The sequence below is a fragment of the Pavona decussata genome, unplaced genomic scaffold (genome assembly GCF_977016875.1).
Source record: "Pavona decussata unplaced genomic scaffold, jaPavDecu1.1 SCAFFOLD_133, whole genome shotgun sequence".
Classification (NCBI taxonomy): domain Eukaryota; kingdom Metazoa; phylum Cnidaria; class Anthozoa; order Scleractinia; family Agariciidae; genus Pavona; species Pavona decussata.
In genome coordinates this window covers 4,171,580-4,199,577 of record NW_028145546.1, presented here as the reverse complement: position 1 = coordinate 4,199,577, position 27,998 = coordinate 4,171,580, and the positions used below count along the sequence as shown (strand labels likewise).

At 38.5% G+C, this 27,998-nt stretch overlaps 2 protein-coding genes across 2 annotated transcripts; both read right to left on the bottom strand.

Moving 5' to 3' along the window:
- Positions 1-3: 3 nt before the first annotated feature.
- LOC146468340 (alpha-N-acetylgalactosaminidase-like) lies at positions 4-27,960 on the bottom strand. The gene is made up of 16 exons (XM_085124830.1): positions 27,834-27,960; positions 26,829-26,941; positions 20,135-20,204; positions 19,848-19,929; positions 13,972-14,064; positions 7,882-7,918; positions 5,483-5,547; positions 4,842-5,009; positions 4,345-4,404; positions 3,835-3,936; positions 3,623-3,697; positions 2,813-2,877; positions 2,630-2,684; positions 2,003-2,113; positions 1,342-1,479; positions 4-726 (listed from the first exon to the last, which is right to left on the bottom strand). Exons 1-15 carry the CDS (start codon positions 27,854-27,856, stop codon positions 1,345-1,347), a joined length of 1,254 nt encoding a protein of 417 aa, XP_084980956.1. The 5' UTR covers positions 27,857-27,960; the 3' UTR covers positions 4-726; positions 1,342-1,344.
- LOC146468341 (uncharacterized) lies at positions 7,925-10,521 on the bottom strand (the record flags this gene model as incomplete). The annotated part of the gene is given in 2 exon segments (XM_085125133.1): positions 7,925-10,406; positions 10,408-10,521. Coding segments are annotated over 2 exon segments (723 nt in total), but the record flags the coding sequence as incomplete, so codon positions are not given.
- Positions 27,961-27,998: the final 38 nt, after the last annotated feature.

The window sequence follows — 27,998 nt, the reverse complement described above, 5'->3', positions numbered from 1 at the left end:
TAATTTAATTTTATAAAGATAAAAAAGTATTTTATTTAATTTTTGTAGGAGCTTCATTACAACTGACATTATTTCAAATATTAGACAGCTGCGGTTTCTTTCAAAACGTTTCTTTATAGCAGCAAAAAAGAAAAAGCAAAGACTTTGAGCCAAACAAAAACCAAACTACAACAACAACTAAAAAAGAGTAAACGAACAGAATTTTAAATAGAAAAAAGATCCTCGCAGTTAGTATGCAACTTAAGCAGTCGCGAAAAGAATTCCTGAAAAAAATTCAGGCAGAGGTCATGGGTTCGAATCCCGTTCAAGCCTGAATTATTTTCAGGCTTTCTTTTTGCAACTGCTTAAGTTGCGTACTAACTGCGAGGATCTTTCTTCTATTTAATCTTTCATCCGCAGTTCAAATACATGTTTCATATATTAATATTCACTTGAAAAGAATTTATAACAAAATAACATAACTTTTATAAAGTTTCATATTAGTCTACTTGTTGTACCAATTTTATACAAAAATCAAGAAATTTAAATTACTAACAACTCTTCCTAAAATTATTGATTATTGCAATTGCACTTTATAAGTTTATCATAAAACGAATATTTTAATACGGACAAGCCTCACAGTCTTTTCAAAAAAGGAAGAAAATGTAGCAAAAAGGAGACAAAAACTTCGCAGTCTAAAACTTCAAGTTTTGTCGACGTATGACCACAACGTTTGGAGTCTGGGGTCTGAAATGGACAAAGAGTACAATTACCCCATGACATGAATGTGTACTCTTAAAATTATTTCGCGGTGTTAGACTAGCTAACCGAACTAATGCCTTAAATAATAGCTTAGAATGGTATATAAATGGTAACAAGAAAAGAAAGGAACATTTCTGAGCGAAAGAGGATAGAAAATTGACAAGTTCTCGGAAGCATGAAGCAATTACGAGTGTTAGTTCCCCTTAAACGGGATAAGCGTTGTAAACAAACATAACAAAAGAAAGCAACAAAATGAACCAATTAAATCTCGATGCAAATACAAGTAAATGGCATCAAGCGCGGGAAAACGCGCGCGGCCTGCGAGCAAGTCGCGACTGGTTTTGATTGTATGTACTTCGAAGTGGTTAAGAAACCGCCGCGAGCTTTTTCTACCGATCAAACCTAGTTCCTTATTTGAAACAACCGTTTATCCGACCTATTCGTGAAAAGCACCTTGTTATTATGGTCGGCCAGTGTTTTCGTATCAACTCGATTCCGCTGTTCTTTTTCACTACCATCACTTTGCGCCCTCTTAAAGCTGCTCCATTATGAGCTTAGATTTCATTAGCCTAGCTTGTTACATGCATACCGGATCCTTACCTGCTACTCCCGTGGTGTCAATTTGACCATGACTACCCCACTCGGGTCGACAATGGCTTTGAAACTGTGCTCATATATCCCAAGATCCTTGTGTTCAAACAGGTCACGTGCTGCAGCTTGATTGGCGGACAGTCCGATCTGGGTTGAGAAATATACAGGCTGATAAGTGCACAAAGCAATTATCAAATGACTTGGGACGCTTTCATTCTGCCAAACGTTCTGGTTTAAGTTTCGAAAAATTTACTAATGCAACGCTATTTTGCGGTTAACCACAACCGACTTGAAAACAAACTCGTTCTATCACGACTTTTCCACGTAAACCAAAATAATATAATTATCTTTCGTCGGAGAAACTGGACCCAATAGGAATCGCCGAATGGAACGAAATTTTCCGGATGCTCCGATTTTGCGGAACGTTTGGTCAACCTCGGGACTTATACCTAAAATTCCGGAATTTTATTCCGGAAAATTCCTGTTCCATTCGATTACACACCCAGAATTTCCAGAGGTTTTGGTTGAATGGAAAACACCCTTCGGTATGAACTGTCGCTGGATGTATTCACGAGTCATCATCATTATCTTCACTATCAAAGGAACTCGTAGTATTTTAAAGAGCCTGCGCTATGAGTAAAAAACGGTCAACAATTGTAAGGTTATTTACCATTTCAAAATTTGCAGAAATAGTAACGGGAGTAGACACAGAGTGCGAAAACAACACCACAGCTATAGAGCCATCAGCGAGTGGCCGAGCCCAGATCTCAGAACTTCCAGTCTACAAAAAGGAAAACAAAATAAAATAACTGTTGCTATTCTCTGCTATTAGACTGCCATTATCTCCAAGCTCTCGCTAGTTGCAAGGGATGCTGTGTAACAGAACAGCAAATAACAGTCGTTCATCAGGTAATGAACCACGTAAATTTGTCTTGTTCAACAAAATACCAACTTGCTTGCACATGTCTGCGCAAATGTTCCTAATACTAATTACTATTACTTTCTAGAAGATGCTTTATCATCAAGGAAATATGGAATATAACTTTATGTATGTCGAACAACTGACTGTTAAGTGTTCCATATAGCCGTATTTTTAGAGATAATTATGAAGCTTCAATATGAAAAATAAAGGCTATTCATTGTTATGAGACTTAAGGTTTTTCAGAATGACTGCTTTAAAAGTTAAAAGTGCGTGCTTGCCCCTGACTTTTCCCGCCCTTATGTTCCAGTTATAAAACAGGTTGAAATGTGTGAGTACTTAGATCGCATTAGATACATGTTTGATCACGGGTCTTACTTGCACTCTTCTTCCCATTTTTCCTAGCTTGTCTTGATTCACAGCAATCACTTCACTGCAAAAAGAATGCTTTTATGTTACATTCACATTCAATTCACATTTACAATCCCATTCAGATTGAAAATTCATATTCACATGTAAATCTTCGGTCAGGCAACTACAGGATCTTTTCAAAATTCTAACCTGTTCAGAAGAATTTCCTTGGCCCACGGTGGAATTTTACGAAGGTCAGTGGACATAATTAAAGGCTGCCAAAATATGTAAAATATCAAATTAACACTTTCCTAAAAAACATCAAAAGAATAACCTGTGATCTAATCATAGCCGGCAACATTGTTGCGGCAAATCCTCAAATAAAACGCTCGGCAGACTTATTTCAAATCAGAATAAGGCAGAGGGCATTTATTCTAAAGGAGAGGGGCACAGCTATTTAGTTTTTCTCAAATCACGGCCAAATGGTCATTTATTTGTGTATGTAATTTACGTAATGTAAAATTTGTGCAAAAAACAATCACACAACGTCTATGCAAAGATGTTTTACAGTATAGGGACTTTAACGTCGATTTCAATTTAGGATGACGCCAATACTCTTTGTGCAAAAACTACATTATATAACGTGAACATTATTTAAAAAATCTGATCACATTATCCTAATAGCAAGGCCTTCCCTATTTCTGAAAGAAATGTGATGTTATCGTTTAAGCCAAGCGAATAAATGATAGATGAATTATTGAAAAAAACATAACATCACATTTCTTTTACGTATACCACTGATCGACATTCCAATCCTAGCAGTACGCAGGATGTTTGTCCCATGAACCTAGTTTAATGGCCTTGCTCCTACGAGTCTCCTGTAGCTCAGTGGTAGAGCATCCGAACTAGTAATCGGAAAGGGCATAGGTTCGACTCCCGTTGGGAGAACTTGGATTTTCTTTTTCCGAGTACGCCTGTGTCACTTACTGAAAAAATTTATAGTGGGTATGATGAACTTACCGAAGCCATAATTGACCAGATGGCAAACTGAGCCTTTGATTCATCAAAACTCAATCCAAAGTCACCTATGATAAGCTACCGAGAAAATGTCTCAGATTAATAAAGTAAATCAATGTTGCTCCATAGAGCAAAATGAACAGCAAATGGTGACTGGGACATCTCAAATACAATCTTCTCATCTTTTACTCCTGCCCTCACCTTGTTAAGCTTACCTCATCAGGGTCATTCCAGTGGCCAGGTCCAGCAGCAGGTATCATCTCATCTTGGTGATCCCCATACCATTTAATTATACCAGAAACACTCTGCCAAGAATCCTGCAAAACAGAGACACACCACATTTTATATTAGCTTGTCTGACAATGACCCTGGGGGTGTAAAATTACTTGTCTCTAAAATTTTTATCTTGTGAAAAGATTTTCATGTTATCTAAAAGGTAGATTTTTACAACCCTTACCCTTTGGCCCAGCTAAATGTAGTAACTGGAAGGGAACAGTGATGTATTATTCAAAAACAATCAAAGATTGAACGTCGATTTTTTTATGCTAGGATGGGTTTTTGGATTGTAGTGTTGTTTCCTTAGATTAAAGAAACTGTGCTCCACATTCTACTCAGAAATGTATGATAATGAGTCTAACACAGTGAAAAATAACATTTAAATCAAGGATAAAACTGAACCACAACATGATATTATTCATGCTAAAATATCTTATGAAAAAAGGTACCTGGATATCGTCATAATTTCTCCACAAGTTACAGTATTCAGCAATCCTTGTATAGTTGGGCTGTTAAGTTGAAGAAATTAAGTGTAACATGCATGAAATCTTTCCTGGTAACAATAAATTTTGCCATTCTCTTGTGAAATAACTGTTCATTAAATGACATACAATTAAATATTTCAAGCCAACTCAGGTCTATACTGTCTCTATGTTTGCCTGAAACATAAATCATCATCAGCTTGCCAGAATACCTAAAACATTATTGTTTTATTGGAAAATTCAAAAGTACGCCTGAAATCTTACTCCTCTTAATAGGTAGGATAGGTGTAAATAGGAGGGTGGGGGGGGGGGGGGGGGGCTTCACTACAGGTTTTTCGTTATATCTAACCCTAACATATTATTTCGAAAGTGTCATTTTCTAACAGTTTCCAACAACTTTCTCTTCAGTTTCTGACCACCTGCTACATCTCCCTACTATAATAACACAATTCACTGTCTCTTACCGTTATGTTCATACCAACTTGATAAGCTGGCCAGCTACAAGAAAATACTATTGGTCTCCCTGTGTTGTTAAGTGCTTTAGTGACCTTTGGGTAACCTGTATCCATTGTCTTAGGGTCAGCATAACAACCATCCAATTTCAGATAGTCAACACCCCATGCTGCAAATGTCTGGAAATAATTTATAAATTATTCAAAACAAGCTAGAACTTTTCTCCTAAACATGATAATGGTGTTACAGTATCTTTCAACTCTGTGGATGAAATCCTAAAGTGTAACCATTCAAATAAAAGGACTTTGACAGGCTGTGACTGGATGCTGTTTATAATGCTGTACAAGGTGGTTCTAGTTCTTGAGTTTGTGGATGTCATCCTAAATTGTGACCATTCAAAATATAAACAAAAGCTATAATTTGAGCACTTCCTGTGGTGCTGTTTACTGTGCTGTTTCATCTTTTACTCTTATGTTGTAGGAAATTCTATTCCATTGCATGCATGGAGAAAAATATTTTAAAGTGTGTAGTATTAGTTGCTTTTCAATACTATAAGGCTTAATTAAATCTGGGGATGTATTTGGATTTTGAATGCCAGCAATCTTGAATGTGCACAACTTGATGATACAATTCGGTATTAAATTTCACCTACATCCATGTCTTGTTGAATGTGGTCAATAGTTCCAGGATAGCCTGCACATGTTTTTGTTCCATAATCTGTGGACAAGACATTATTATTAACTGACTAATTTTAAAATAAATACAGTCGAACCTCCCTTTGTGACCACCTCTCGTAAGTGACCACCTCTCATTAGAGACCACTTTTCCAAAGTTTTCAAGTCAAATCACTATAGATTGAACCTCTTGTAGGCGACCACCTCTTGTAAGTGACCACCTCTCATAAGCAACCACTTTTAGAGTAGTCTGAAATGTCAGCCGTCTCCTCCCCCTAACCCACAGGGGGCGTGGGAGAGAGAGACGTCTGAATTCCGAGCGTTATAATGTCGTCCGTTGACGTCACGTACTTTTGCGAATATGGTAGGTAGTTTTTGATTGGTTTTTCCCTAATTGAAATAGATAACCATCTCTTATTGGTCGAACTTGCGAAAACAGATATTTCATTTCGGCGGCGAATTTTAAGTGTTGACAGGCAAGACACAACTCGTAAGTTCCTGGTGTGAAAAGTGACTTCTCGTTTAACGTGGTTTTGCTCTCGCGAGTATATCTCTTAAAGATTTTCCTTTTTGGTATGAGATAAGTGGGAGGCTCTTTCAATATTTCTCGAGCCGGGTGGTAAGTTGTGAAGATGGGAAGAATTTTATTTCGCACTTTCTCGTTTTGTTGTAAAGCCGACTTCCGTTCAGTGAATTTAAAAATCTCAGAGGTAATTTTTTTCAATGAGATTGTGTTGATAGCCTCTTGCCTGAAGGCGCGTTTTGAAGTTGGTGGTATGGCAATAGAATAATTTCACTGAGTAGTTGGTTCTCAGAAGTCTCAGCGATTCTACAATCATGCGGGGTTTAAACCTACAGAGCCGCTTCAAGTACACATTTTTCTTCCTGCCTCCCACCGGGGTCAGAAAAGGACTAATAAACACCTCTTCGAAACACCTCTGCAAAATCATTCTATTACAACATCATCCACCTCAAAACGCACTTTTGGGCTAGAGGCTACCCTCACAATCTCATTGAAAAAATACCCTCTGATTTTCGCTGAACGGAAGTCGGATTTACAACAAAACGATAAAGTGCGAAACAAAATTCTTTCTTTTGTCACAACTTACCTCCCGGCGTTGCCTAACCTCAAAAACATCTTGAGGAGCAAATGACTTTTAATTCAAAACCAACCATTGCTACTCTTATTTCATACAAAAAAAAAAAAAACAGTCCAAAAAAGCAAAACCATAACGAGAAATCACATTTCATACCACCATACCACGTTAATATGAGTCGTGTCTGGCCTGTCAACACTTTACTAATAACATTTATCGGAACATTATTTTTTCAATTCATCTTCGGTGGAAAATGAAGTGCAATCCCGTTCATACGTTCTTGATGCTTCGTCTTCAAATTTTAGGGCTTACAAAACGCACACAACCTCCTACATTATGCACGCTGCAATGCTTCCATGCGCTTCCATGACTAGTGGCCGCCATTTGGTTTCAAAGGTTTATATTTATGCAAATTTGCATAAATTACTGTGTGACGTCAACGGACGACATTATAACGCTCGGAATTCAGACGTCTCTCTCTCCCACGCCCCCTGTGGGTTAGGGGGAGGAGACGGCTGACATTTCAGACTACTTTTAGAGATGATTGTTTAAAATTTTCAATTGTTTTTAACCTCCCGTAGGCGACCACTTGACACACAATCTGCTGTATCTCTCACAGGTGGAAATTGCAACATGTGGATTGGCCCACATCATTACAGCGGACGCCGTATTAAAATCTCACAGCCGGAGCTAACGGAACGGTCTCCCAAAATAGCTTAGCATTAAAACAATTTATAACATACACATGCACTATAGTGTACACCGAAATAAACTTTAATCAGGTTGAATCCCTTGTAGAAAAGAAACTCTCTTATCTTATAAATAGCATGTACATACATGCATGACCGGTTATGACTCTCTCAATCTTGTATTACTGAAAAGAACGGCAACTGGATCATGTAACGAACAAACAAACGCAAAAGTTTCAGATGTTTTACGCTTGAAATGTAACATTGCAAAAATGCCGTTTGCTGTTTGCTCCTAAATCAGGCAGTCTAAAAAAAATTATTTCTTTGGGTTTTGATAGGCAGTTGGCAAAAGAGTTAGGTCTCCGCAATTACCATATGCAAATTCCCCCAAATTTAGACCCCCTTTGGTCTGACCTCTGGTAAGCAACCATCTCCCGTAAACGATCACATTTCCTTGACATTATGGGTGGTCGCTTACAGGAGGTTCGACTGTATAACACATTAAACACAATGAAAAAAAGATGTATCACAAAACCTTAAATGTAATTTCAAAGTCAAATATCAATACTTGACTTCAGAATTGCCTCCTACCTGCATATATTCCAAACTTTAATCCTTTAGAATGAATCTGAAACAGCACGTAGAGTAATTCAGGTTGAATATATACTGTTGAAACAATGTTATGTAAAGGACAGTGCCTCCTGTTGCTACTGCCCATACACTCTGTGCATCTCAGGATGGTCCAAGAACCTCTAATTTCTTAAGGACGATGCCTACTAATACAAAGAAATTTTTGCATTATGTTTAGGACTATGTGGGAAAAGCAGATCTTAGCAAGGACAATTAAGACAATAAAATTAAGCTCAAATTTGGGAAAATATCCCATACATTGCTTTGTATTTTATGACTTTTTGGAATAATTAGGCAAGTGAAAATAAACAATAAAAACAAACAACGTTTCGGTGTCGTCATGACATCATTATCAAGTTCGGAGTAATTAATGTCACTATTCCGCATATACTTTAAATTATTATTGTTTAAGAAAGCATGCAGCTAGATAACAGTGTTGAGACAAAGTAAACAGACAACAAGGTGGCGTAATTGGGGGACACATCCCCGTGGCAGGTTAATACGACTTCGGGTTATGTGCGCAAAACAAACATAAGCCTCACTTACCTCCCCACTGACGTGGGGTAGGACAAGAGTATTGGCAGAGCCTTTCTTATCTCCCCAGCACCATACGGGCTGGATCGGACAAGTTAAAGGCAAAGGTATGAGATGGCAAGATACGAGCAATGCCAAGAGCTTGTGGGAAGTCGCAACGCAGACTTAGCCAAACCACAAGGAGTGACCCCAAGTTTAATGAATATATAACAATCCTCCTCCAAAGGGAAGGAGGGTGGGTAAACAAAATTTTTAAACGTGTTTGCGTTCGTGCAATACTGCCAGGATAATACCCTGGGATAGTGTTCTGACGCTTTTATAGCGAGACAGTGACTCAAAGTTCGACCAATGGGTAAAAATGTACTATAAACTAAAAGACACAAGGTGGCAAACTACTAGCCATGAATAGGGCTTTACAAAACATGAACCAATCCCAGCAAAGGTAGGATTCATTTCTAGACAATTGTGCAACATATTGGTACAATTTCCTAGCCATGAAAGGCTTTTATCCTAACCCTACTGAATGGAGAATATTCATTTATGAATGAGGCTTTCGTGTATATATTGTTGTCTGGAGTCGAAACAACATTGCGTGACTTACTACCCCTAAGGCGTCATGTTCCATTAAGCGCAAATTACCGTTCGGTAAAAGGCTTATTAATGTCACTATTCCGCATATACATTAAATTATTATTGTTTAAGAAAGCATGCAGCTAGATAACAGTATTGAGACAAAGTAAACAGACAACAAGGTGGCATAATTGTGGGAGACATCCTTGGGCAGGTTAATACGGGTTATGTGCGCAAAACAAACGTAAGCCTCACTTACCTCCCCACTAACGTGGGGTAGGACAAGAGTATTGGCAGAGCATTTCTTATCTCCCCAGCACCATACGGGCTGGATCGGACAAGATAAAGGCAAAGGTATGAGATGGCAAGATACGAGCAATGCCAAGAGCTTGAGGGAAGTCACAACGCAGACTTAACCGCCACAGATGCATGCACAGCTTGCATCCCCCCAAGCCAACCCCAGCCTAAATAAAATTGCCCGAAACCCGGGCCATTTGCGGGACCGCAGAAAGAAGCATTGATTCAGGAGTGCGGATATAAATCTGGTAACAGTCTGAGGACCAGCGCCCCAATACTTTAATTAACCAATCTGGTAAGCCTGCAGCAGGGTTTGTTGAGGGCCAAGGTAACCTATGCGAGCACCATACCGGAGGGCATTAACTAAATTATGAACAAAAGAGCGGTCAGGGTGATTAACTAATTCTAATACTAAGTTATCTACATTTAAGAGAGTGGACACTGTGGGTCTCTGGTTCTGCTGGCGCTGTGACACTTTACTTTTTGCTGCCGTCGCTGGGACTGGCGGTCTTGGTGCTACTGCTAGCTGACTGTCTGGAACTGCGGCAGTTGAAGGCGGCGTGTGTGTTGGAACCACACCGGCGGCAGTTATGTGGGAAGTAGCAGGACTGACGCTGACAGCCGGAGGGCTTATTGAAATCAAAGCAGACCAGGGCTGGGCAGCAAAGCTTTCTGCTGGGGTCCTGGTTGGGACAGTCGTCGCTATGGTGGTAGGGGCTAGAGCACACAGAACAATGTGGCTTAGCAAGACCAGAGAAGGTGACTGTCCAAAGTTCAAGATCAATTTTGTCCCAGGGGAGGCTAAGATCATATGCGGTACGCCGTCTAAACTGCTCGTCATAAGACAGCCACGCTAAGCCTTTAAACTTTGATACAGCTCGACTGATGATCTGCTGATATTTGATCAGCTCCAAGGATCTGTTAGGGTAGGCGGCGGCGATTACCAGCATGTAGGTAGTAAAGGCATCGAGCCACTTTTGAAAGGTATCTATGACTGGCTTTTTCCGTTTAACCAGGGTGAGCGGGGATCCCTGGGAGCCTGGGGAGGACTCTTCGTAGCGCAGCTACAGGGCAGGGGGAATGGGACCGATAAATCATATTGGGGAGAAGTAAACAGAAATCAACGTACTCACCGCGGAGTATTTTGTCCTCGAGTGATTTGTCCATGGGACAGTTCAGGCCTAGAGGAGTTGCCCCATTTTACGATCGTGGACTGGGCGTGCTTTGGTCAAGGTACATCCTTGCGGGGGCCTCCAGTTCGGAAAAGAACTTAACGCTGCCTGAAGAGTGGACGAGACGGTGTCTTGAAAGGCGGCGAGTTGGGCTGGGGTGAATACGAGATCACGATCGTGCCTGATCGGGCTCAAAGTCCTCCATCTGCTCCTCAAACAGCTCACCAACCGATGAACCAGCATCTGAAACGTACTCATCACCGTCCGATGGCTGGGCTTCGGCCGTAGGTTCGGGCATTTCTACAGTCCGTGGTTTATGCGTACGCACTCGAGGGTGATTTCCAGGAGCGGCAACGTTCTTGTTTCCTCGAACACAAGAAGGGCGTCGTTTAGGACGAGCTCGTGCCAGCGTTGTCGCTGCTCTAAGCATTTCAATGGGGCGAGGACGAGTTCCCGTGATCGGTAGATTCAGCTGCTGCAAGCGCAGTCGAAGGACTTCACCAGAAAGATTTGTAAGGTCGTCGTTAGATGCGAACGTGGACGAACCACGATAATGAACGATAAACAAAATTTTTAAACGTGTTTGTGTTCGTGCAATACTGCCAGGATAATACCCTGGGATAGTGTTCTGATGCTTTTATAGCGAGACAGTGACTCAAAGTTCGACCAATAGGTAAAAATGTACTATAAACTAAAAGACACAACTTGGCAAACTACTAGCCGTGAATAGGGCTTTACAAAACATGAACCAATCCCAGCAAAGGTAGGATTCATTTCTAGACAATTGTGCAACATATTGGTAGAATTTCCTAGCCACGAAAGGCTTTTCTCCTAACCCTACTGAATAGCGAGTATTCATTTATGAATGAGGCTTTCGTGTATATATATTGTTGTCTGGGGTCGACACAACATTGCATGACTTACTACCTCTAAGGCGTCACGTTCCATTTAGCGAATTTTACCGTTCGGTAAAAGCCTTATTAGAATAAAGTCAATGTCAGAAATAGTTCACCAAAATTGACGTAATATCTGAATAATTACGCAACGTCACGCAAATAGTTTTGCATGAATTGAGTCCGATTGAACTTGATAATGGCGTCATGACAACACCGAAACGTTGTTAATTTTTTTTTTGTTTATTGCCTATGTACATGTATAATTATCTAAACCTTTACTTATAAGGATTTAGCAACAATTATTGTTGCTTAAATATCTCTGAAAAATGTGTGGCTACACCCTCTTTTCGTTTTTCTATTTCAATATCCCTTCTTGAGATCTGCTTTTCATGCAGAGTCATGGAACATGGCAAAATACCTCTGTATTAGGAGGCACTGTCCTTTAAGAATCTGATGCATAGTTCATGCGACCTTTAGTCTCTGGCTCCTCCTCCTCCTCTAGCTCCACTAAATTTAGGTAAGTTACATTCAATAACATACATACATACATACATACATACATACATAAACTTTATTTTCACTTGATTGAGAGTAGCTGATAGCTAATGTCTTCAAGCAGCATTAAAAGAAATACATATACAAAAACAAAACAAAAAAGGAAAATAAATAAAATGTGAACTAGAATGCAAGAGATCTGATAGTCTTAACTATAAGGATTAACATGTTAAAATTTGGGAATGATTAGTAGAAAAAAATCTGAGTGCTCCTTATCAGGAGTCAAACCTAAGATCTTCCGATTACTAGTTCGGTTGCTCTACCACTGAGCTACAGGAGACTTGTGGGAGCTAAGGCCATTTAACTAGTCTCCTGTAACTCGGAAGTTATCGGAAGGTCTTAGGTTCGACTCCTGATAGGAGCACTCTGATTTTTTTTTGAGTATGCCTGTGTCATTTACTGATTAATACATCATTCTCATCTATTCACCAGGCTTAACATATTCCATCACATTACTTCCATTGCGCATATGCCACACATTGACATTCCAATCCTAGCAGTATGCAGGATATTTGTCCCACGAACCTAGTTTAATGGCCTAAGCTCCCACAAGTCTCCTGTAGCTCAGTGGTAGAGCAACCGAACTAGTAATTGGAAGGTCTTAAGTTTGACTCCTGATAGGAGCACTCGGATTTTTTTCGAGTGTGCCTATGTCATTTACTGATTAATGCATCATTCTCATTTATTCACCAGGCTTAACATATTCCATCACATTCTTTCCATGTTAAAATTTACAATTTACAGTCTCTCTCTTAAATTTGTTCATTTCCATACAAATTGTGGGAATTTCACAGTTTTGCAGATATACCAGTTACATTTACCATTCTTGCAAGTTGGATTGATATCTTGAGAGGTGGCTCTCTACTCAATGTTAAATCCAAAACATGTCTTTAAAATTGAAAAGTGTTTGTCCTCAAAAATATAACCATTTGCAATAATATTACATATAATTTACAAACCACAGGTTACTAGAAGGTGATAGGTTTAAAGAGATGGGACTCACTTTGAGGGATTCTACAGTAGGTTCTAAAATTTAATACAATGTTTGACTGAGAAATGATTAACAACAACAACAACAATAATAATAATATTAAAATAAATATTTATATAGCGCATGTAATGAACGCTTATTCATTGTAATCTAGCTTAGTCATGTATTTTCGTTTTGATCAAAGAAACAATTACACCTTTTTGTGGTCGATATCAAAGAAGCACATAATCATTTAGATTTTCAGTAGTCTCTGTGCTCTCCCCAAAAAAACAAGTTACAAGTTAAGTTACAAGTCTAGCCACAAGTTTTCAAGTAGTTCTTCTCTAGAGGCAAGTGAAGGACTGATGTGTAAGTGTGCAACCTTTCTTTTTATTGTTAGTTTTATTCCTAAGTTTTCACTTTGATTTTGCCTAAATTGTCATTACACTGATTCCATATTGGAGAAGAAGTGTTTCTATAGCTATATCATTTTTAGCTTTGCCTTTAAAAGTATACTTACACAATTAAGCTGTAATTTAGCCATCAGGGATCCTCAAATGGCCTAGTTCTTAATAAGTTTGTTTGCAAGTTTTTAGTTTTGTACAAGTCGCACACGTGGTCACCATTTGCTAAGCTTTATTACTTGCAAATAGTTTTTCTAACAGCTCTTGATAATTCTCAAGAGTGGCCATGGATTGCTGCTACAGCACAAGTTTCCACAGAAGACGATCAAGTATGCTTTAAAACAATTATGTGAAAGGATAAAAGAAAAAGAATTAATTATAATAAAATCTCAAAATTATTAAAACTTAAGATAAATGAATTTATAAAATTGTGCCCACGTTAATTAAATGCTACATTAAAGTTATGTGTCTTTAAAAGCTTCTTAAAAAAGATTAAGATTTGCCTCATTCCTATGGGATTTCAGAATTTCATGAAAGTAAAGGCACTTGGGCATGGTGCTTGCTTTTGAAAATGGCTATTTAAAAATTTACAGAAAGTATAATCACATAACAAGTTCTAAAATAATTACAAGAATAAAATCTTATAGACTCACATATTCAGCCAAGGAAGTCATTCCATGAGGAAACCTATCAGGATCTGGTTGGAGCTGACCATCAGAGGTACGGTTATGGGATGCCCAGCAATCCTGAAACATAGTCCCCATAATAATAATTATTCCAAAAAACAGTAAAATACAAAGAAATGTATCTAATGGCGTTTTGTTCAAAATTGAAGCTTTTTTATCTCTGAAAAATACACGGTTACCCCAATTTGCACTTGCTAAGTTCTGCTTTCTCCACATAGTTTTAAACTGCACAAAAATTTCCCCGTATTAGTAGGCGCCATCCATAGAAAGCTCGAGTATCTCGAGATGAGCAGAATGTATGCACAGTAACAAAAGTACAGTGCAGGCCAGAATTAAGCGAACTACCCAGACACGTTTTATACGCAGCAAAAACGCGTATGCCCGTATTTTTAGACGCGTCTAAATGTGCACGCGCGTTTTTGCAATCGTTATTCATCGTCGTAAGTTCTCTTTATGTGGTATTGTCAAATAAAACAAAAGAATTCAATGGGTTAACAACAAACACAAAATTAGCATTTTATGAAATCAGCCAGCGACAGCTATTATTTTCGAATCTTATCCGCTTCGTAAATACTGGCGACTTTAAAAACAACTCCTAGCCGATATTGAATATTCAGCGTATGTTATAGGAAAGATAAATCTAAGCTAATTGGTCGAATACTACTTTTTCGAAATCAAAGCGCCTTGTGCACGAACTCGTGAATGGAATAGACGGAATAGGTGTCAGTGTTTTGAGTTATGCCTAAAGGCTAAAGTTATTTTAAAAATTACACACGCACATTGTGACTCAAAAGAGAGCATTTCGAGGTTTCTTCGAAGGGGTGAAAATGGCACAAGTTAGCTATAATTGGAAAGGCACTGTGGCTCCCGTGTTGATTGAATAAAAAGGCATCCAGTTTTCCTTCCAAGAACCTCCATACATCGTGTTGTTGTCGAACGAAACTTGATACATGTGCAGGAATTTGGTTGCCTAGCAGGTGACTGAAATCTTCCCGATGTTTTCGGCGTGACAATTTCTTTCTACGTTAAAACGACGGCTTCTGTGAGTGTTTTATAACATTAGAAAAAGCTTTCAATCTTGCAAAAGATGCTATTATGGCTTTATCCAAGTAAACGTAAATATAGGAATGCATCAAGCGTTGCGGTACTCAGTAGACTCTCAGTGGTTTGTCCAGGGGAATCGATCGGTGTATGACATTTGCAGACTGCAGACTGCAGACTGCAGACTACAGACTGCAGACCGCAGACTGCAGACTGCAGACTACAGACTACAGACCGCAGACTGCAGACTGCAGACTGTAAAATAATAACCCTATAACACTGTATACTTTCCAAAATCCTCAGACCGCCGCAATAATTTATTTAGGGGCAAGATATTATAAGCTTAACAAATCTCTAAGATTTTGGTTTTCACGCTGAATACGCGCATTACTCATTATATCACCAGCATCACTTTAGAGAATTATACTAAAACTACCCACTAGAGCCTTTACATGATGTTATTTCCTTCGCGAAAAAACATTGGTTAGGTGTGTGTTAACACGAAATGGTTCTGCGAGCGGTGTTCATATTATTAATTGCGGATCGAGCGGATAACATCTATTACATATGGTTTCTCATTCACAGTATTTAGATTCCTTCCACATCACAAATACGGCGGACGATTTATTTCTGGTATTCCAGAGTTTAGTTCATTTCTGGTATATTCTAACATTCCACAGACAAATTGCTCAAACAAATTGGATGTCAATATCCAACCACATTCCAAACTTCCTTTGCTGAAGAATTACTTAATAGACAAGTATTAGTCGGCTACTTAACAATTATTCCACGAGAGCGCGTTGGATATGAGATGATAGATAGCCAACGAGGCACGTAGCGCCGAGTTGCCTATTATCATCTCATATCCAACAAGCGCAAGTGGAATAATTGTTTTATTAAAAACAACCGAGAAATATTGCTAGATCTTACTGATTTTGCTGTGCAAGAACGACCAGAAGGGAATTTAATGGCCGCCATTTCTCGGCCATGGTATAATTGCTCATATACCATGGCCGCTAAGCCAATCAAATCCCTCGAATTGCATTATACAATGATGCAGTTTTTAATAACTGTTATTATCATACAACGATAACCTATTAAGAAGAAAAAGAAAGAATCGTACCTTGAATCCGTCGAAGCCATTTCTTATGAACCTTTACAGCCAAAGACAACTTGGGAACGAGGCTGTTGTAACTTTACGCGGAAAAAATCAACCTAGTCGATTTCCAATTTTTTTTGATGCTGCTTTATTGATGATGACGTCACCTTTATTCTTATGTTTCAATGTGTATCATTTTACAATTAACAGTCTTTGGTCTGCAGTCTGTGGTCTGCGGTCTGCGGTCTGCAGTCTGCGGTCTGCGGTCTGTGGTCTGTGGTCTGTGGTCTGTGGTCTGTGGTCTGTGGTCTGCAGTCTGCAAATGTCATACACGGGGGAACCGATCTTGTCGCTCACACTGGCCTCGAATGAAATTTTGCAAAATTGAAGTTTCCTATTTTACCCTAAGCCTTTTACCAACGGAATTACCTTGGATCTTTAAGTAACGCTTCGCGTAAGAACTATAGAAAAATCGGCAACACAGCGTGAATTAACCGGTTGTCTGTTTCCAATTAACTAATTAAAATCTAGCCTTGTGATTGGCTAGAAATAAAAAATGTTAAAAAATGGCAGTAAAATATTCAAAAATTCCCTTTCAATGTTCCATATATGGAATATAACTATTGTTCTATGTGTCACGAAAATTTTAAGAGAATCGCATGTGGGGAACCATGGTTACGGTCCGTCAAGAACGTTCAGTGATCTTCCGCCATCTTTGATTGTTGCTGTGACGCGAAAAAGAAGAGTTCTCCTGAGTCATTATTTTCTTGCAATTGTCCATCTTTCCTGAAATTGATCATCTCTTAGTGTATTATGCCTTTTGCGGCTGTATGCTGCCGTCCTTTTTATTCGGAGTGGGGATTTGGCGATACACGCGGGTCGTCAATCGAGCGCGGTCCACAACAGCTTCTGCAAATCGTCTGCAAATCGTCAACAAAGCCAGTGATTTGGAATACTCAGACATCTCCAATTGCGCGTTTCTTGATCAGAGCACCATTTTTCACGGAAAAAACGCCCTCAGTCGACTGGAATATGCGAACATTTCAGGTAATTGCGAGAAGATTACGATTTTGGCGGTAGCTTGTTTGTGCTCATATGAAAATGTACAAACTATTGTGGCACATGGATATAGATTTTCTGCAGACGAATTGTTGTGTCTCTGTCGCGTAAATTTTGCGTGCGTACAGACGTGAATTTAGCTGGCTTTACGTACGTAAATAAAATAAGAAGCGATGTATGAGCCGCGTGCGTAAACGTGAGAAGTTGAGTGCTGTTCAACTTTTTACGTTTACGCACGCGGCTCATATATCGCTTCTTATTCTATTTACGTACGTAAAGCCAGCTAAATTCACGTCTGTACGCACGTAAAATTTACGCGACAGTGGAAATCCACCTTTACGAAAACGTTTCACTCCGTTTCAAGTGGTACACTAGACTTGTAAACAGAAGATGAATGCAACGCACTATCCGTGTTGTCAGCTTTTGAAGAGGAACTGTATGAGGATCTGCTTTTATAGTCGCGGTTGTTGCTACTGCTTTAACTGACTCATTCAATATTGCCTGTTTATGGATGTTGTAATTTTTTTTTTGGTTTCGTTGGCTGTTGAGAGTCCGTGATTGCCGCTTGCGTCGGCCTGTGCGCGTCAAACACTTTCTTAGACTTAGAGAATCCCTCGGGGTTGTTGTTGATTTCATTGACGCAAAATATGAAAATGTTCTGTTATAGTCGTAATACTTAGAGATGTTGGACGTTATGAGAACACTCGTATATGGTTGTTTGCCGAAAACTTTCTTCATATTCAGAAAGTGTTGAGGCGGTAAGTGTTGAAGTTATTTTGATCTCCGTTAGCCGGCGATATTCAGTCGACAATGAGTAAAGAAAATAATAATAACGTCTGGCGAGCAAAAATCATTTGGAATAACTATAGAGAAGAAAATAAATAACAAAAATGCTATGAAACATTTCATATCTGGTGATTCGCTTGCACGCGTGTATCCTGAACAAGTAAACACTGGATTGCATAACTTTACTGTAAATTATTTATAAATCTGTCAAAATTTTGACGAAAGAAAGGTAAAAATACCACTCTCCGGGCCGTCATCAACCAAACACGCATTTCCCCACATACGATTTCTATTCCTTTTCGGCTATGCAAAGATTATTAGAATATAAATGCAATATGTGAAATTCAGCGAATTGCTCGGGTTCCAACATAAAAAATTTTCTTCAAATCATTTGAATTTCGCGCCAAATAGCGTTTTACCGAATGAGAAAGCTCATTTGGAGATTATAACACCTTAGTTCAACACGGGAGAAAAACGGCTCTCGTTGCCACGGCCTATTGTTCTCCACCATAGTTCTTACGCGAAGCGTTACTTAAAGTCAACTGAACGATTACATTTTGCGGCCGGAAATAGTAAATGCTTCAGGAAGAATGAGGGAAAGTTCATGGTAAGTCGCAAATCTGAGCCGAAGCACGCTAGAGGAGCGAAGTCTGTTGAAAATCATTTGGTGGATTTACTGATTTTATTCCGGGTCGTAATTTATTTGTTTATTCTATACGATTTACCCACAAATACTGTATAATTCTCGAACTACCTACCGAATCATCATTGCAGAAAGGAATAAATAAGAATAGCGTTTAGAAATATAAACAAACAAGTTAAATCCTTTCACGGTCTACGCGGAGCTCGTTTCGCAAAGTACAGACTCTGCATTTCCGGCATTTTATTCCCTTTTGGCTTGTCGCACACAAAAGTCTGACTGTTGTAATCTTTATATCTTCAATTCTACAGATATATTCATAATTTCGTTTGGTTTCGCAAAATACAGTAAGCCTCGCGGTGAATTTTTTTTTTTAAGTTTCTTCTATGCGCTCAACAACATGGAGTTGTTCTTGCGCTGAGCCAGTTCTACAAGAAAGTCGGCAAGTGTATAGTCATACTTTGTCAAACCCTTCTGAAAGGCTTTTCCCAAGCAATTCAAAAGAACAATGAAAGATCAACAATACGAAAACAATGAGCTAGCTTATACATACTAATGCGTCTGACTAGACGCGCATCTGCAGATTTTTAGACGCGTATACGCGTCCGCAGCAGATGCGTTTTATGCGTATGTTTTGGTTTGCTTAATTCTGGCCTGCACTGTAGGCAACATCCTTAAGTGACGGAATCTGACCACTTTGAGCATTCTTCACAGTGTCCATGATACCAGTGGATCTCCACCTTGATAAAACCATGCTTTTTCCTTTCTGGAGTGTGTCGAGAATTTGGTGCAAAAATAGTGAAAATGAAGGTAGCAGAAATTAACATGCCACTTAATTAATGACGCAGAAATTAACAAAAATTAATGCAACTTAAATTAACACAAATGTTTAAAATTTGTGTTAATTTCATGAAGTGTAAATTTCCTACAACAAGGTACTGTAAACTGGAATTTCCTGGGAGGAGGAGGGTGCAAAACAAAAAACCTTGAGTGGGGGGAGTATGGACCTTTTCTGGAATTGCACATTGCCCTTACATGTGCAATAATTATTGAAAAAATGTGAGCAGTTTCAAAAGTCTTACTTTCTACATACAGTATCAATAGTAAAAAAACAATACAATTTCAGAAGTCTCAGACTGCACTCACATCAATTTAAAATAAAAATACACTTAGCTCTTTTAAGAAAACAATAATTTTCTCACTTGAGAAAGAACTTACATCTATGGAAACATATTGATAACCAGCTTCTTTAAAGCCATCCTCTGCCATGTGATCTGCCATCTCCATGAAAAGCTTTTCACTGATTGAATTAACAAAACAAAACCCAAAAATAATTGAAGGGCTTGCTGGAAGAGAGGGGCACAAGTGATGATTTGGCCTTAAAAATTTCTCTGAATATAATGATGGAAGGTACATGTATCTAACACATGTTGATGACAACTGCTAAAGTGTAATGGATCACTCAGGATGCAAAGAATCAATAAAACTGGAGTAAACATTACTACCTGATGCAATTCTCAGGATCATTTTGACAATCTATGTTACAGCGGAATCTCTCCCATGCCATCCAGCCCACTAAAATTAAAACAAAAGAGAAAAATTGTCTAGCATTAATCTGTTCTTTTTTTCTACCAAACATGAAGCCTGAGTGATTTAACAGAACCTCAAATTCACCATGATGATAAATGTTTATCAAGTTTTTAACTAAAGTAGTCTAATGGGTGATCAGAATATTATTAAAAGTTCAAGGAATAGTGTCATCTCATATGAAAAAACAGTTATAAAATTACATGTATAGTCAAAGACAGTGCTGAAATTAAAACTACAATACCCAGGAAGGTACTCAGGTATATAAGCGACAGAAAGGTGCAAAGGGGACCAACTGGTACAACCAAAAATATTCTATTTAGGCTAAAATTGAACCCCAGAAAAGTCCAACTAACCAAAATAACCAGCAAAGTCCATCCTTCTTCACACAAAACTCTAATCAACACTACATTTCAAATTCTTTTCATGCACCTACAATAGTCCACCAGAAAAGTTCTCACCCCCAAAAGTCCCTGAGGGCTAATTTCAAACCCATAAAGGTTTACACACTTCCTTGTCACTAATACACCTCACCCCCATCCAACAAAAAAAACTAAAAAAAATAAGCCATTATTACAATTTATTTATTTACATACAGAAAAGCATCAGTTACAAGCATGCTAGAAACTGCTATAAAAAATTACTAATATCAGCTAAAAAAACTCAACTGGTTTACATGATTGCCATGTGGGAGTCCAAAGAAGAAAAGTGGGATTTGATCTTCTCTTTGAAAAGCCCCAGAAAGTTGCATTGCCTAAGATCCTGAGGCAGAGAATTCCATAAAGCGGCACCACTATAGGAGAAACTGTGCTTCAGGCAATACAAGTTTGTTTATTGAGTTTCTTAGACCGTAATAAATTAGTGTTGTTAATTTACAAAACATATTGTGAAGCTACCTTGGAGTGAGATTATGTAAAGACTTGAAAACCATGATGGCCTTGTGCTTTCTTAGGTTAGAGATCAACTTTTCCCACCCAAGTGTGTCCAGAAGAGGAGAAGATCTAACTTCATAGCTACAATCCTGGCCAAACATTCTCGGGACGGGGACCCATTTCTCAAAAGTTCCCGAAAATATCAGGCGCGATAAACTTATCGGGTCCGATATCGGGAAACTTTATCGGGTCCGATAATGTGTTTCTAGAAGCACCCGTAAACTTTCCCGATAATTTCTGGACCCAGTAAAATAGGGAATCGTTATCAGGCTCTTGCACGCTCTTCACGCTTGTCTGCAAGAGAAGGAGAACGACTTGGGACTACACATAGTCCACAATTCATTCAATTTCACTGCCGATGGAAAAACACAGTTAGTCGGTTATGGATGCGACAGTACTGTCTTCATCCTTTTTGAAGGATAATGTAACATGTTTTAAGTTTAAGCTGGTTTGAGTTCTTCATTGTATCAAAGGAGAGCAGCCGAGACAGATCATTATTTTGCATCATCCATGAACGTAATTTGGAAGAGATGATCAGTTGCCTGAAGTAGCTCGATTTGGCAATCTTGTTCTCTCCCATAGATAAGTTTTTTATATTTGTGTGTAAAGTATTCTCATACTTCACATGGATAATGGAATTGGAGACGACTTTCAGGAAACTCTATTATGCAAAATAGCGGAGTGCTACAAGAACCTGAAAAGAAAAAATAATCAAGATTGGTACATAATTCCTTCAAAGCTATGACAGAGATGAAGCTAAACAAGCTTTGAGTGCCGTCAAAGAAACATTGTTCGCATTGAGAAAATTATTTTAGTGTCCATCCTATTTCAACGCCTATTTCAATAGTTCATACTAATGCAAATTTAGCAGCTTTAGTAAGTATAGAGAATATTGGGAATAAGGGAGGATCTCATTTAAGTTTTAAACTGAATAACAATAGTTCAAATAGCGTGATTTTATCGTTTTTCCCAGGCAGACTGAGACATCAAGCACTTTTTCTACCAATCCCAAATCGACTTTGGTATCATACAACAAGGCACAATCAAATCAAATGCGATTGAAACTATTTTGTGAAAAGGGAATAATTTTTCAGTTCTTCATTCTCGTTTATCTATCCTGAGTACACAGCGTGCAAAGAAAGTCGTATCCAATAGCCCGGGGCTAGTGGATTTTGTGATCCGGCTAGTGGATTCTGACCATCACTTGCCCGACAGGCAAGAATTAAAATTACAAAATTACTGTAAGACATACTTTTTTAACTTCCAGGTAGATTTATGTGAACCAAAAGCCGTTTTTCAAGCCCGATCTCACAAAGGTAAATCTTTTGAAAAAAGTATCGCATTGCATTACACGCCCAACATAATACATGAAATTTTTCCTTTGTAGTCTAGTTCACGCAGTCTTCAAGTAAAAATAATTTGAACTGTGACTAACTCTTGCTAAAATAAGAATTATTTCAAAGAAAGCTAGTTTTCTGTTTTATGCTTAATTGTTCAATGAATGTACCAAAAAGGTTTTGATCCTGTACTCCGGTAAGAAAGTCATTCAGTTGCGTTCATGGTTTTTGCATTGTCACATGCATTTCAACGGTATGTATGTATTAAACAGTTGATGAAAATTTATCGATCACGTCCTATTGCCTTCCCATAAATTATCAGATGTAAATTGCAAATTTGAAACTTTTTTTTCCTTTGAAACCTTTATCGAAGCTAACAAGATCTAAAAATGTTCATTTCGCCAGAAATTTGCATAATTAATAACACATAGCGAACAAATTAAATAATACTACTAGTGAATTTTTTTTTCAGGCTAGTTAAAATGACTTTCGGGCTAGTACATGCTAGCCACAGCAGACTTTCTTTGCACCCTGGTACAGTATGCTTCTTATTCTTTTTTCCTCTAGCTAATGCAGCAAACGCCATTTGTGTATTTCGAGGACCACGCATAATATGACTCTCAGCACGATCGCTCTGTTATGTTTACATTTATCTGCAGCATGTCAGATTTCCAACTTCCTCCTTCTTATGAAAATTTTGCAAATTTCAAGAAAGGAACAGTATCGCTTGCTGTAGGACTAGTCTTGCGTGATAGGAACCTATTTGTATGCTAAAAAGGAAGCCATTTCTATAAACTAAATTTGATTTTGAGACATTACAGCTTTATAAAGATGGCTAGTTGGGAGAAAATATATAAGGTATTGGGCGGAGTCGCGAAGCGATGGAGCCCAATACGGGATATATTTTCTCCCAACACCATCATTATAAAGCCATAATGTCGTCCCAAAATCGAATTTAGTTTTTTATCGCGATACAAACATTTTGTCGGAGAGAGTAAACGGATAAAGTACAAATTGTGCGCTGATTGAAAGAAAAATTCTTACTTCAGTCAAAATGTAGCCATGGTAATATCCGTTTGCGAAATTTTTTCTCAGGCGGGTTATTCGAATTTTTGGCTTTTATTTTTAACATCAAAACAAAGAAAATGCAAAAATTTACAGTCCATAAAGTACCTACCATAATTTGATGAAAAAGACGAGCTAGTAGGTTAAAACATTTTACCAGCAAATTTTATTGAAAATTTGTTACCGCCGTGAGATAAAAAACTACATGAAAACAATGAAGAATAAACCTCACAACCAGAAGCAAGAATAAAAAAGCAACCATACCAGTACCCAAAAACGAAAAAAAAAGAGTATTGTTATCCTAGCTTAGATCTGTGGAGATTTAAAAATTTGAAATAAACCAAGTGGCGAAGAATACTGTAAAAATTACCGAGTCTGCCGTTCAGCACTTACGCTAGCTACGACAAGAAGATCAAATTGACAGACCTGACCCATGAAAGACAAAGCAGCAGAGCTCTTGAAGCACTTTTTTCTAGAGATGAGACACTACAAAAGAGACTTTTGGCGAAGAATATGACCCAGCAACATTGACAGCCTACCAAAAAGGCTTGAGAAGGTATTTTCTAGAGAAGTGCGAAGGTAAAGTTGGCAATGGTACTACTTTAAACAAAAAACTTTAAGCAAAGCAAAAGCATCGCAAAGCATCTGAAAAGGGGAGTAATCCAAATCAATCGGATCATTTTGCTTTGAAATTGTTATTTACCGTGGCCGTTTCCACACTCAAGAAAGAGTCTTTTCAGTAAATTTCTCTTCATCGAATTTATAATCACTCTTTTTTCCTTACCAATGCCTTCGAGAAAAAAGTTGTATCCGCTGTACATGGTACATGTTCATCATAAAACAAATATTATTAGTGTTCCTTGAACAGTGTCAGAAGCTTTGTAACTCAAATGAAAAAAAATAAACAACACCATCCAACGTTGCATGTTCATTCACAGAAGTAAAATTTTGATCTGTGCACGCCGAACCCATTTAAGTGCCGTGCTGCCATGCTTACATGACAGTTTTTTGAGCCAAACAGAAATCGTCATTTTGAGACGACATTATCGCAAAATAATGTCGCCTCAGCGCAATAAGAAGATCCCCCAGGATCGCGATAAGAAGTAATAATAGTATGCAGCAAGTGAGCCATGTTTACATGACAGAATTTTTTTTTCTTCTGCCCTTGGTTGATAATTAACAACAATAATAATAATAATACAGTCGAACCTCCCGTAAGCAACCGCCCATATAATGTCGAGGATATGTGGTCGCTTACGGGAGGTGGTCGCTTACCAGAGGTCAGACCACAGGGGGTCTAAATTTCGGGTAATTTACATATGGTAATTACGGAGACCTAACCCTTTTGCCAGTGCTCACCGAAACCGAAAGTAATAACTTTTCTTTAGACTGCCTGATTTAGGAGCAAACAGTAAATGGCATCTTTGCAATGCTACATTTCAAGCGTAAAACATCTACAACTTTCACGTTTGTTTGTTTGTTACATAATCCATAATAATAATAATAATAATAATAATAATAATAACAATCTTTATACAGGGAGCCCACATCACGAAAGTGATATTCAGTGGGGCCCAGTGGACATACTTTACCGCCACAATTACATAACATTCATCAGCAACAGAAGCCCTTGATCTACTGGGTTGGGATACATTGGAAAAAAGGCGAAGATCTCATCGCCTATTTTTAGTTTTTAAGTCCTTGAATGGTTTGATTGATTGGAATTTTAATTTTAATCATTTTAAAGACATCCATGATTATAACACTCGTTTTAGTAATAACATCTGTAAACCACAATCAAAGCGCTCATGGGGACAGCATCGCTTTATTTGTCATGCGGTAGATGACTGGAACGCTCTCCCAGACGGCATTAGGAACATTTCCAATTTTTTAGTTTTTAGACGTCTTATTAGAAACATGTAGACTTTTTTATCGATCTTATCCTTTTTACTTTTTATTTTTTAGATAGCTATATTTGTAATTTTTTTGTATTCTTACGTTAGATTTATGCAGGGCCTTACTGAAAACCACATTTTGTGACGTGGGCTCCCTGTTAAAAAATATCTTATTTATTATTACAATTTTTCTGTTGAGTAATGCAAAGTTGAGAGAGTCATCACCGGTCATGCATGTACATGCATGCTATTTACAAGATAAGAGAGTTTCTTTCCTACAAGGGATTCTTAAAGTTTATTTCAGTGTACACTATGGTACATGTGTATGTTATCAATTGTTTTATTTCGGGAGACACTTCCGGTAGCTCTGGCTGTGAGATTTTAATAAGGTGTCCGTTGTCATGATGTGGGCCAATATATTACAGCGACACATTTTGAAATTTCCGCCCGTGAGAGAAACAGCAAATTGTGCGTCAAGTAGTCGCCTACAGGAGGTTAAAAACAATTGAAAATTTTAAGCAATCATCTCCAAAATTGGTCGCTTACGAGAGGTGGTCGCCTACAAGAGGTTCCATCTATAGTGATTTGACTTGAAAATTTTTTGGTATTTTGTAAAAGTGGTCGCTAATGAGAGGTGGTCGCTTACAAGAGGTGGTCACAAAGGGTGGTTCGACTGTATGCAAATACCTAAACGCGCTTTTCCAGCATCTAAAACAAAAACAACAATAGTACTACACTTGTATTTATCTGTGTTTCCAGAGCCAGCGGGCAGCTTCTCGCTGTGTTTCTCTGCAATTCATCCCCCAAGTTCATTCACGAGGCACTAGATTCTCGCTCGCGAAAGCCTTCTGACTTCACAGTCAGCCATGTCGGCCAAATGGGTCGTCTTTGATAAGACCGAAGTCTCCTTACTAAACAAAAAAGTCCGCCTCCGGCTGCCATTTTGTTTAGTGTTGAAAAATTTGCAATTTCCCGGGAACTTTACGGGAGGTCACGGCCTCCCGTAAATTACCGGGCAATTTACCGGGAAAATTATCGGGATCGCAAACAACGGGAGCTTCGAGAAACACCGAAAAGTTTACGGCGACTTACCGGGCGACTTATCGGGCCCGATAAGTTACGGGTCTTTCGAGAAACGGGCCCCAGACACAAAACAGGATTGTCAGTGAACATTTCTATTCTGCATATCTATGAAACTTCATAGGGATTACACCAATTTAATGCTGTTTGAATCAAGGCCACTGGAATAAAATTAAATTTAGCTAAACAGAGATTTGAAGACGGGACAACCAACAAAAACAAACCTTGTCCGATGAGTATCATGTGATGCTCGCACACGGAACAAAAATTTAAATGTGAAATGAATGCATTTTTCACACTTACTTGGTGGTGTTCGAGCTAATCCATTGTCCAGAGCTTTCACGGTCATGTAGGCCTGAACTGTTATGAGCAAAACAACAAGCTTGCGGCTCGAAGGGACCGCCATTTTGACAACACTGCAAACCCAAAAGGTACCAGTCCTTGTCGGACAAAAACTTCTATTTCGTGACGCGTGCAAAGCAACAGGAGGGTTAGGGGACGGTGATGTATCGTTGTGTGACCAACATGACATTTATGTATACTTATTTTTGTTTTTCTTTTATTTGAGGGAGTTTTCGCATAGGGATAACCTCCAAACTTCCTTTTCTAGAAGTACTTTTCCTCTTAGTTTTATCTGTATATATAGTCTGCCTCTGGAATAAATAAAGCATGTATGTATGTATGTATGTATCTTAGTACCTCTTACATTTTTAGGCGATTTGCGACTAAAACTGGTGTTCTCTCGTCTGTGACATAGTGAAAGCCACGAGTGGTAGGAATGTTGCAATCTAGAGTCATGAAAACTTGGCCGTCACGTTGGTCACAAGGCCAATTTGCCGTCCCACCACATCAGCCGTCCTGTTGCGTAAACTCGCTTACGGACGACGGACAACAGCAAACTTTTCAAGTAAATAAAGTTTTAAGTTATCAGGGATTAATAACGATAATAAACTGAAGATAGGAGAATTATGTTTGGTTCAAATTAGCTACTGTTCGATCAAGAAGCCTTCCCGATTATCTAGAGCCTTGCGATTTTTTTTTTTTTTTTTTTTTTTTCACGGCTTAGCTGCATAGATCCACTGACTAACAGGCCGCAAAAATGCGTTCGTGTTAAAGGAGTGGACATACTAACGGGATTCGAAACATAGGTAATCACCTCATAGGCATATACTTCGAATCAAAAGAAAGTCGCTGTTACACGTAACACCAGACTCCCACCAGGGACAAGGTGGGGATATGCCTTGGGCGCTTTCCACCTTCTCAATCTCCTTCGGGTACTTTTCTGCTTCCAGATGAAGTCATACTCACCTTGCAATTCCTGTACTATACATATAGCATTCTTCACTTGTGTATGTCTAGTTAACTTCTCGTTAACGTAAAGTAAGCCGAACCACGTTGCTCGCAAAAATCATTAAAATATCCGTGACTCCTCGATTTGTTACAGAAAGAACCTGACGAAAAACAAATTAAAGG

What these genes read in the sequence shown, in the direction of transcription:
- LOC146468340 (XM_085124830.1), bottom strand. Translation starts at nt 27,856, where the DNA reads ATGTATAGTACAGGAATTGCAAG. An exon ending in TGACTTCCTTGGCTGAATAT is followed by an intron (nt 7,919 to 13,971) that starts GTGAGTCTATAA and finishes GTGCTGTTTCAG; the next exon opens with ATTCATTCTAAAGGATTAAA. An exon ending in ACTGGAATGACCCTGATGAG is followed by an intron (nt 3,698 to 3,834) that starts GTAAGCTTAACA and finishes TTTTCTCGGTAG; the next exon opens with CTTATCATAGGTGACTTTGG.